This window comes from Pempheris klunzingeri, chromosome 1, assembly GCF_042242105.1.
Source record: "Pempheris klunzingeri isolate RE-2024b chromosome 1, fPemKlu1.hap1, whole genome shotgun sequence".
In the NCBI taxonomy this organism is placed as follows: domain Eukaryota; kingdom Metazoa; phylum Chordata; class Actinopteri; order Acropomatiformes; family Pempheridae; genus Pempheris; species Pempheris klunzingeri.
In genome coordinates this window covers 27,374,391-27,386,466 of record NC_092012.1, presented here as the reverse complement: position 1 = coordinate 27,386,466, position 12,076 = coordinate 27,374,391, and the positions used below count along the sequence as shown (strand labels likewise).

Here is a 12,076-nt window from a genome sequence, read left to right as displayed (position 1 = left end):
GTACAAGTGCAACACCGAGACCCATGGGAGCCAAGAAGAAAAGGTGTCATGCAAGGTGGAGGTGGGGAAGTCAGGCATTAGGCCCCACCAGATTTCAGCATGCGAGTCATCAGCGTGAGTGTTATCAGGAGCAGGCAGCATTGGCGCTTGCAATTGTTTCATGTTATGTTTAGGTGTGGCACATCTCTGGACAGCACCATCTGGGAAGGTGATGTCAACATAGTCAGGGGTCAAGAGCAAAGAGATGTTCAGGGAGCACATGATGTCTCTAGCCAGTAGGTTCACTGGGCATGAGGAGGACAAGAGGAAAGAGTGCTTGAAAGAGAGACAGTTCCACAAGCAGGAAACTGGTTTGGACAGCGGCCACTCCTCTGTATTTTCCGAGAAACCAACAACAGGTACGGTATTCGTGGATAGTGGGAGTGGTGTGTTGAGTGTTGAATACCTGGCTCCTGTGTCAATCATGCACATGTAGTCTTGTCCCTCTATGGTCAGTTTCACCAGAGGTTCAAGATACAAGTCTGGGGTACACAGTGAGTCACCTTGTGTCAGCTCTGGGCAGCCCTATTGTGGCATTTGGTTGGATCCAGGGGCGTTATGCCCTGTACCCTGATCGGGTGGCTGTGGGTGTCCCTGAGGGTGTTGGGGGTGTGGGTATATCGTATGTTGGTAGTGGGGTGGTCCCTGTGCTACTGCCTGGGGGTATGTGTAGTGGGGCTGTTGTTGGGGGCATCGGTTATACCAATGTCCATATTCACCACAGATATGGCATTGGTCATCTGGTCTGGGGCCTGCTCGGGATTCTGGTCTAGACCTGCTATTTCTACCATGGTAACTTCGTCCCACTCTCCTGCCGCCATTTCTGTAGTAGGGCCTGCTGTGGGCAATTATGGGTGTCCAGTTTATGACTGGGTACGGGGGTGGGTAGTGGCCAGGTGGTGGTGTCTGCGGAGGAGCGCTGGGTAGAGGAGTTTGTTGGGGCATTTGCATAGCAGATACCTTGTTTTGGTTGGCCTTCTCTCTTATGTCTTTAAGTTGGGATTTTACCAAATGGGTCTGCAGCGAGGCTAGGTCCTTTTTCTCTCGCTCCCTTTCTTCTAGTTCATTATCTAGGTAGTGGATCACATGTGAGGCCCATACAGGGTAGGTTAAGCTTTGCAGTCCCACAACCTGCTTTAGCATGGTTTGGGTCGCCGAGGGTAGCGAAGCTTCGACTGCCCCTCTGAATAGTACTCCAATGGTGTCACTAGTACCTGGGTCTTCACCCGTCTTGTTTTGCCACATCTCCCTTACTCTGAGGAGGTATGTTGTACCTCTCTCATTCTCATTTGGTGGGATTCTGCACAACTCAGCTGATCTGACTTGGATTGGGTATTTGTCTCGTATAACTGGTCACAACAGGTACACTAGGTAGTGTAGTGGTGTGTCGTCTGGGTCAGTGGTGGTGTGGGCTATGTCCTCTATCTCCTTGAGCATTCCCAGGGAAGTGGAGGCAGCAAAGGTTCGTCTGAAGTCTCCCAGGGCTGGAATTATGCCAGCGCAGGATTCAAGGAAAGCCTTGATCCACTGGGCTCCACCCATGTTGATGTCTGGCAGGTGTGACTTGATCATAGCTGTGTCTTGGAGGGAGTAGGGAGTGTATGTAGTTGAGGTGCGGCCTGAGGTGGATGTTGCTTGGATTAGGGGCATTTGATGCGTCATTCGTGTGTCAAGGCAAGAGTGTATGTTACGCAGTTGTGGGCCTGGTGGGGCTGCAAGTGGGTAGGCTCCAGGGCGGGCTGATGGGTGGGGTGTGTTAGGGGGCAGGCCAGGTGTTGAGGGAACAGCACTGGCACCCTGTTGATTTATGTAGCCTGAGTTTGAGTGTGTGGCGTGTGAGCCGGGCCCAATTGAGTTAAAAGATGTGGTGGAGGCGGGGGGCCTCACTATGAAAGGGTTAGTGCTTCTCCTTGAGATGTCATTCAGGAAGTCCTTGGCCTGACGTTGTGATTTGGTGCAACCTGGGTAGGGGCCTGTTTGCAGCACCCCATTCTTAATAACCACTAGGGGCACCTCTTCGTGGGGTGTCGGGGGCTGTGAGGGTGGACCAGTTAGGCTGGATTGTGTCTGAGGCATTTGAGCCTGTGCTGTCTCTAGCATGGAACGTGCCTCTGTGTACAGTGAAGGCACTGTTTGCATTTCTGTGGAGGTTGTTGTGTCTGGGGGTTGTGCATGTGAAGGAGCCAAGGACGTTGCTGATGTTTGATTACTTGGTTGTGCAGAGGACTGGCTTATGGTGAATCTCACTTCTCCTAAAAAGCACTGGCAGTTGGCATGGAATGTGTCAGCCTTTTTTAATTCCTTCCTTGCCTCTCCTTTTTGTAGTATGCCTGTGTCCTGTAGTTTTTGTTCAGCTCGCTCTATGCTCTCTGTGGATTGTTTAGCGAACGTAGCAAAGTCTCTCATTTTGGGTGGAGGATCGCTGTCTCCTCCAAACATACCCCTGTTTTTCATTTCCTCAGTCCATTGGATAAATCTGTCTCTCCCTTTGTGCTCTTCATCTCTTGGCACCTTTTTTAGCCATCTATTTATTGTTTCATACAGTACCGACCCCAGGGAGCCGGGCTTACACTCTTTCCATTTAGTTACAGTTTTGTGTGACATGGTGAAAAGGTTGTACACGTGTTTGCACAGTCAGTGAATGGCGCAGTGCCCAAGTGAGGACCCAAACAGGAAGCTCCTACACAGATTAATCTGTGCGCCTGTTTGCTGGGGGTTCTCCCAAGTCTTATCACTCGTTTTAATTCACAGTGACTTTGAAACACCCTAGCTTACGTGTCCCCTTCTAGTCCAATGCCCCCCTCACAGAACTGCTCGGGATCTGGATGAGGTGTTGGAATTCTCAATCGTCTGATCGATACCACACACCTTATCCAGTCAAAATATCAGCCGAGCAGGAAACCACCCACATTGTCATGGAAAATAACAAACTTGTCCCTGTGTCCTTATTTTATATATGTTTTTTTGTTTATTTATTTATTTTTTGTTTTTTTAAAAATCCATCACTCTCATCAGTGGCATCACTCTCATCAGTGGCATCGCGGCATCGCTCTCATCAGCGGCATCGCTCATCAGCAGCATCGCCCTTGCGGTTAGCTACCCGGAAAGTATATACAATAGTGTACAGTATGGAGGAAAGCAAAATGTCCTGCCCTAAAATTTGGGAGACAACTCTCAGTGGTTATTTACCCAGTGAGTTCTATGTCCCTGTGGTGTATGATATGTAGTGTCTGATATGTGTCTGTAGTGAGTATAACTGTGTATAAGTGTTTGGTATGTGCCTTTAGGGCACAAGATATGGTAGTGGTCAATGTTTCTCTGTTTCGGATCTGTGATCGATTATCTGGAGACGGAGAGACTGGGAACTGCCTGACCTGGCCAGGGGAGATCTGACCTTTGCTCCCCCTTACTAGATACTGGGGGATGATGTCCTTCTAATATATCCTTGTACCCCTAAAACAAAGACTAGAACTGTTATATGGATGAAAACCAGATGTTGGGATGGATGGTCAAAGGGGTATAAAGAAGTGACCAGAGAGGTGGCTCGAGGAAGGCGAGGACAGAGACAGCAGATTCGGCCGGGGGTTACACTGTCTGTTCCTAGAATTGGCTGAACGTCTTCCCAGGCTTCCATGGTGCCTGTTAGACAACTGACCTTTTTGTAATAAACCTATTTTTATTCACTAAGTCGTTGTCAGCGGACGTCTCCTTTCATCAACTGCACATCATCCGCATCAGAGAAGTCACAACATCCCTTATCAGGCCAAATTAGCTGTCCTTGGACACTTATTTTCTTTTCCCTCAACTGTGACTATGTGGTTCTGTACTTTACATGTGACTACAACATTTCAATGCGGTTTAATTATACTCAGTTTTGGTTTACGTTTTAGCGAATGTAGGAACAACATTATTCAGACAACTTTGATTTGAGTATGGCCAATGTGCAGAAATTCTATCTCAAAAAGGTTTTCTGCTTACCTTTACTCAGGCGCGCCTTGAAGTTGTCTGAAAAAGTTTTCCTCCACTCACTCTGGGGTTCCTCAACGGGACACGTCTCGGAGTTTGCCAATCCGGGTCACGGCACCAATTGTTAGATCTCCCGGTTCTTTTTTTGACAGTCCAAGGATTTCAGCCAGAGAGTTCTGCAGTTCTCAGTAGCAGTTTTATTCAAGTCACAGAAGTCACAGGTAAAGTACATACAGCGCTGGGCTCGGAGTGACAGAGGCCTCATGGATCTCTGGCAGTGAGCCCCGACTCTTTCATGCATATGCTTTTTAAAGGGTTGGCTGGACTGAGTACTATACGTGACTGTCTCTAACTGGCCATTTCGGTGTGTGCGTCACAGATAGTGCATCCCTGGTGTGATCATATAATATTCAAACACTTGTGGATGTTGTTTGCGTAGGCGTGTATCTCTAATCATAACTTTAGAATATGATTAGCACAACAAAATTATTACAATCAAGGTCCGTCTGGTACATTCTGTCTATCTTCTTAACAAAACGATACAGAAGAAGCCACGTCTGTGGAGGTCAGATTGACATTTTCTGTTCACTCTCATGAGGAGAGAGTAACTTTATTTGAGAAGGCCTGAAACATTCTATGGTTATATTAAATTCTAATTCAACAATTGGTATGCAGAGTTTGGGCTGTCGAGAGGACCTCTTCAAGCTTCAGTTTCATATTAGCCTCCCTTTGTTTAATTTCTGTCAGCATTTCAGTTTCCTCAATTTTCCACGCGCTTTCTATTTTGTCTAGCTTAGCCTGTTGGTCATTTAACATTTGAGTAGAATTTACTTGCTCTATTTTAGCTGCAAGTTCTGCTTCTGCATCCGCTCGCTTACTAGAAACTTTAGAGGTAGCACTGGATAATTTGCTTACAGATCCTTGTGACTGACATGACTTTGAGGCTACAGTTTCTGTATTAGTTTTACCAAAAACAGATCCATACTCTCCCTTGTTAAGCTGTATCCTTACCCTTTCCTTTTCAACATATTCATTGAAAATATCTATGGTTTCTTGTCGCTTTTTTACAAGGTCACAAATTTCAGAGCATCCATTTTCTTAACATTGTCAGGAGTTGGTGTGTGATTGCGTCGAATTGACTTGTAAATCTGACACACTTTATCATGATTAGACAGAATGTTTTTTCCCATTTTTTCAAGGTCATCTGAGGAACAAAAGGTCTTAAGTTGAGCTCTTATCTCTTTAGCAGTTAGCTTCTAAGTTTCATATGATTTATTGAACGCCTTTTCATTTTTCTGTAATTCCTGCTCGTGCAACTCTCGGCCCTTTTCAGTTAATGTTTTTTGACGAGTGCTAGACCTTGGAGCGTTTGAGGGAGACTGATTCTCTTCAGCAGGTTCTGACATTTTGTCATCTATTTATCAAAGGCTTTGTGGGTTCAATGTGAACCATAAGTCAATAAAATAGTGATTTTAAGCCAATTTAGACTATCACCACTCATATCAAACACTAACACCTTTTAAAACACAGAGTAATAAAATACCACAAATTTTACAACAATACATCAAACCTCTCCCTTTTCTTTTCTTTAAGGAATAGTCATTTGTTGCACTGACGCACCTTTAAATCACTTAATAGAGCTCATACATTTATTCAGGTGTGCACTGAGTATTCAACTAGTCGAAGTCAGGCATGGTATGTGGCAATTGTGAAAAAAAAAAACTTAAAATATTTACCATTTCAATAACCAGGAGGTAAGCAGATATTTTCTGCAATGACATTATTAAAATAGAATCAGTCCTTGTGAGCAGATTTTACCCATCAACAGTCTTAAGTGCCTCTTACTGTGATAAGCCCTTTGAAGCTGCTGGTTAGTGGTGGCTTCCAACTGCAGGTGGTTCCGATGGTTCCGATGCAGAATTGGCTACATGCAGGACGAAGCCAATTAACGAGGTGCATCGGCGAGGCGGAACGCTTCGACGGAGGGGCGGCAGCTGGGTTGATTTTGGTAGATGAGGAGAGACCGCAGCAGCCAGATTCACTTCGAGGGGGAGAAGGGGCCTCAGCGCCGAGTTTCACTGTAGCTGCCCTCGGCATTAACGACACAGCGGCAGAGTTCGACTGGTGTTCAACGTCTTTATTTAACCTATACACCGTGAAACTAAAACATACACAACAATTCCATTTATTATAACAAGGTTAAAAAATGGGATCAAACGAGCAGCATCTATACATTACAATTTTGCATTCCCTTTGAGTTATTATACGAGGTATGAATGGTCATTAAAACGTAGCAAATAATTACCTCGCTTCGCCTGCCAAGGGTGCAAAGTTTGATGGGTGACAGGTAGACCTCTGTTTGCTCACGTCTGAAACTTTTCTGCACGTACACAAAGAACTCCTGGCTTCAATCAATCAAAGCTGGCGTGTGACGACTAGTGGTGGGCAGATCGATCCAAATATCTTTAATATCGATACCAACGTTGGTATCGATATTGATCGATTCCAAAGTAATGAGATCGATACTTAAGTTTCAGTTTCTTTCCTGTACGACTGCAGCGGTTTCATTAAAGAGGTGACCTGGCTGTGTGTCTTTAAGTGCTGCTGCTGTCACAGCGCAGAGCAGGCTCACTTTGCTCCTCCTCCCCACCGCTTGTGTTGGATGTTGTACCATCACGTCACTCAGCGGCACCGGCAACCCGGCCTGGCCTGGCCCGGCCCGGCCAGCAGCAAACATACACAGCACAGAGAGCAGGACAATGGCAGAGAGAAAGAGGAGCTGTTTGGTTGTAAAATGAAAATGAAATAACGGCAAGTTGTACGATTTGTAAAAAGGCTGTAAGATACAGCGGTAATACAACAAATTTGTACAAACATATTGTGGCGTTGGCAGGGCCGCTCCGCAAAGACTGATGGGTAGGGTTAATGTGTTTTGGGGGAACTATAAGTTAGATGGGCATTGGGTTCAATAACATGCTCTGATTTATTCTGTTACTTTGTGTCCAATAAAAAACAGTTTTCTGAAGCAGTACAAGTTGTTATCACTTAAGAGTTCAGCCACTTCCACCGTCAGCGACCCTGATGCTCTCTAAAACATGGAAAATCGTTCAAATTTAGATTGATTCACATCAGGGCCGACTCTAGGCATAGGCCATATAGGCGGTCGCCTAGAGCGCCAGCTGCTGGAGGTTGCTGCCGGTTATAATTTGCGTCCGTCCGCCGCTGTTGAGACGCGCGCGCACCCCGCCCGGCGCTCCTGAGACGCACGCCAAAAGACAAAAAAAAACAATGCCGTGGCCACTTACATTAACGAAATCACTTCATGAAACGCAAATAGCAGCTGATGATGTCATCGCAAGCAAACAGCTCTTAAAGAGACAGTACTGTGAGGGAACAGCACAGTTTGGCTACATACATTTTTTTCCATTTTATATTTGATGCTGTTCTATTCTAAATTCAATTATCTGTATAAACAGTATATTCTATGTGTGTAACATGAAAGGTATATTTCATGGTGGAACCCTATGTTGTAAAGTGACAAACATTTTAATCTTGAACCTTAAATGAGTGAGGCAATGGCTATATATTTTTAAAGACATTGCAAGGTTAATTATGTGAGGAGGAGGTGAAATGCTGCCCCCTATTTATTCGGATGCGGTGGTACGGCTTTATACAGTTGCACTCAAACTTACAAACTTTAAGCCATCGTCAATGAACAACTCAGACAAAAGCAACTGAAATCAACACAACTAATATTACAGGTGGTTTTTCCAAATTCAGCACAATATGCTACTTTTAATGACTACTGCAGTCTCAAAATTATTCAAGGAAAAGGATGCAAAAAGATAGGCAATGACTGTTCCTAGAGATACTGTTGCAAGCATAGCATAGAACTCCAAGATGTACACCAGTACTGACCTAAAAGCACAAGACAAGTATATGCTGGCAAATGTGCTGGAAAACATAGAAATAAGATGTTAGTTATTGGATTCAATTCTGTGGAGCAATGAAACAAAACTGTATCTTTTCGGGTCTATGGATTAGCAGCATGTCTGGAGGAGGAAGAAACACAAAACTTACAAACTCCAAGTCTGAAATCAGGTTAGGGACAACTAGTATTGATCCATTCTTGAGCTTGTACTGCCAGCCCATGTTAAGAAAGCAGTCCAGATCAAAACAACAGTACAACTGGGACATTTGCACATTTCAATCCTACATCAAGTAAACTCACTGGGCCTTTATTTGCTCAGGTGGTTCAGCACATAACAACTGTTGCGTTTGTTTTTGCATAGAAAAGTGTCCAGAGTAATTAGTTTGCTGTGCATGCTTTGTCATGTAGCGGTTCTCTTCATGGAGCACTGGAAGAGACGGCAGATGCGACTCAACTATGTCTGGGACTTGACAGGCTTCGGAGAGGAGGAGGAGGTGAGATAACGCCACTAATAACTTTTCTAAATCTAAATATTTGCTTTTATTGTGGTGAAAGCAACATTATTTCTGCGTGGTACTGCAGTGTAATGCCTTATCATGCAACAATGTGACTGCTTTGGCTTTGACAACAATCAAAGCAGATATGATGTTTTGCAATGGATTAACTAGTAAACAGCGCAACACAGTGAAATGAAGTAAGAGAAATAGCTGCTGGGACAATGACAAAAAAACCCCTAGAAGAGCTGACATGGTCTTTTAAAATGACAAATAAATGTATATTATAGAGTTTTGAAGTGGGAGATACAATAATTCCCATTAATCTTTACCATAGACAATGTTAGCTGACACTTGGGGCTCTTGGATTGGCATGAAAAAACTGTTTTTATATCCTAAATCACATACTATATATTACTGACAAAAACAGTATGCACTCATGCCACAGTGTAAAACTGCTATGGTGGTGTTATGTGAGTGTGAGCATGAATGGTTGTCTATGTGTGAGCCCTGTGATTGACTGAGGACCAGCCTAGGGTGTGCTCCACCTCTCGCCCAAAGTCAACTGGGATTGGCTCCAGCCCCACCACGACCCTGAAGAATAAGCATTATAGACAATGGATGAATATGCCAGGCTCAGACCTCTCTTCTGGGGCCCCTGTCATGCGGGTATTATCGGACTGTGTCGAGGGACCAATACCTGTCCCAGGCACACGGACAAAGATATTACACATCATCTGGTCATAATGTGGACTTTATGTTTGCTTCACAAACCCTTAAAAGACAGGCTATGCCAATTTGGCCAAGAATACCACAAGAGGCAGTAAAGGTGATGATAGAAAGTACATATCGTATTAAACCCTTTCTCCGCTATGAGCAGCACAAGACTTCACTGAAGGTGCTAATATATAATATTTCTATAGTCTATAAAATGAGCTGTTACAGTTTAAAAACTTCTATCACCTGAACGGTGAAATTTGAGATAAGGACACACATTGAATCACACCCAGACACATGCTCATACACGCATACATGCAAACGTGCATGCGCACGTGCATACATGCACCCGCCCATGAGTGCAAGCACATGCATGCACACAGAGGAACACACACATGCATACTACTAATAATCTAATCTTGTAAACAGCCCTGGGGCAGACAGGCAGAGATAGAAGGGGGAGGGGGAGCTGCAGAGCAAAGCTGAGACAGTTCATGTAACAAGAAAATAAAGAAATAATAAGAAAACCACCTCTTAAACTCCTGCTTCCTGTGAAAAGACTATGAGTCTAATCCCCAAAATGAAGAGATCAAAAGAACCTCAAAATTTTGCAGAATGCAGTAATGTAGATTTTAAGTTTTTGGTGTTAATAATGTGGACCTGACAGCAACTTAGATATTTAAGAAGAGATGGAAAAAGCAGAGCTTTTTTCTCACTTTATTTTGGAGTTTATGGAGCAGTTTCTGGCCTCCCTGTCACAAATAAGCTCCATCAGCAAAAAATGTAATGGGCAATCCATCCACCCAGAGAATGTGATTTTAGAAGTATTTTTGACTTCCATCACTCACTATTAAATGAATCAATCCATACTCAGGTAGAGTGACGCATGTCTCACGTCCTCCTCTATTTTATTATGCTCCGAATCACTGAATATACAATCACATCAATATCCCACTGTGTATGAGTTTTGTTATTAACAGTGTCTCCATTGATTGATCAAACACAGATTTGTCTGTGAGCTGTATGTTTACACGCAGACTTTTTACACATGAAACCTATTTTGGTTCAGTAACTTTCTGCTGTTAGTCAACCTGGTGAAGACAGGTTTAGTAGCCACTGGAGCTGCTCCTGGAGAGCTGAGCGGACACAGGCAGCTTTCTGAAGCATTTTCAAGAATATCTCTTTAATTTCTGTAGAATATTATATATACAAGATACCAGTGTTTCCCAATCCTGTTTGTGGGGGCCAACTGCCCTGCATGTTTTAGATGTATCCTTGCTCCAACACACCTGATTCACAAGATCAGCTAGTCACCAAGCTCTGCAGAAGCCTGATAACGACCCATTCATTTGTTTTGGAGCAGGGAAACGTCTGAAACATGCAGGGCAGGTTTGGGAAATACTGAGCACTGACACTGCATTATGAGTGGCTGTTTTCATTCAGGCACAGTGAATTCTTGCAAATGAAATTAGGAGCGCTAGGAAGAGCCAGAGGAAGCTGCTTTCTTTTAACAGATTGCCTGTATCACATACTACCGTCAGGTTATACTGACAGTTTCAGCAAATATGGCAAAAGATATTTTTATAAGGTACCAACTGCTGCTTTAACTTAAAAGCACTGTCAAAAATTAAGGCACAGGTCAGGATATGCATAGAAATGTAAATCCTCTTTGTTTTGTGTGCACTCTGTAGTGAGTCAGCTCTCAGAATAATTTCCCATACAGCCTCAGATATCAGTATTCAACGTTCTTTTAAGATTATAATGAGATGGAACAATGCCTTCTTTTATGTGTAAGTATTTTTCTGCCCCAAAAGTGACATGGAGGACAGCTGACTGACATCTGCTCCTTGTGTGTTTATGTGTGTGGTGTATTTTACAGGAAGAGCATAAGGTTTGGATCCAACTTGCTTTTTTTCTTGCCGTCTCTCATATTTAAACTCCTTTCTTTTTGACGCACTGTTCCAACACTAAAAACACACCTTTTTTTCTCTCAAGGTGTCTAACTATCTGCCTCAGGTCTTTTCCCTTGACTTCTTTGTCACATTTTATTCTGTAGCTGCTCTCTGTCTCTGTGGTTCATCCTGATGCTGGCCCTCCCTGTGGCCTCCAGACACAATGCTGTGGCTGTTGTTTATCTCTCCTGATGGCAGCAGAGTTGACCAGACACTTTGTTGACTCATAGCTCTTGTCTGTCCCCTTGTTTTCCTTTCACTTTTACTTTTTAGATTTCTCCCTGTTAAAGAGACAACTGTGTCCTCCAATGCCATAAGACAAGCAGCACACACAGTCCCATATACAACAGATATACCTTTAAAATCAAGTAGAAGAAATGGTGCAAAATGTAGGTGAAGCACCTTTTTGAAACAAGAAGACCATTTCTTTTTCACAGGTAGTATGATGGAACAACTAACCAACTGGCTAGGGAAAAAACAAATGCTTCAGCAGTTCCCCACATAGTTCACACAGTTCCAGCCCATGCCCTTTCAGCTCACTGTCAGCCCTTATGGGGCCCACATGGATATGTGGGCTGGGAAGACAATGTTATATCAAACCCATACATTTCTCCTATATCAGGATCTAAATTGCCCTCTATATAAGGCTGAATCAGCGAAATACAGAACACTATTTTGAATTGTTAAAGAACCTAAAGCTGCATGTATACTGTACATTACATTGGTTTCATTTTATTTTAATGTGGCAATGCTTATATGTATCATCCCTGTCAAATAGATAAATCAAGAGCAAACCAGAGCTAGAAGATGTGTGAATATTGGATTGAAATATCACTCTATATAATTCCTGGTATTTGTTTGCTAATATGTTAAAAGCTGTTTGCTAACATGTTCACCATGTCAGCTTTACTGGGTGACGATATTGGAGCCGCAAAGTGTCCAAAAAAAAAATTACTTGATGAAGGTTTAAGTCATTC

General features: G+C 43.5%; 1 protein-coding gene across 1 annotated transcript in view; it reads left to right on the top strand.

Annotated features, from left to right (window-relative positions):
* ano1a (anoctamin 1, calcium activated chloride channel a) overlaps nt 1-12,076 on the top strand; it is a 75,701-nt gene that overhangs the window by 47,852 nt on the left and 15,773 nt on the right. The window contains exon 13 of the mRNA XM_070832691.1: nt 8,345-8,430. Within this exon, the coding sequence (XP_070688792.1) occupies nt 8,345-8,430 (86 nt within the window). The remainder of the gene's footprint in view (nt 1-8,344; nt 8,431-12,076) is intronic.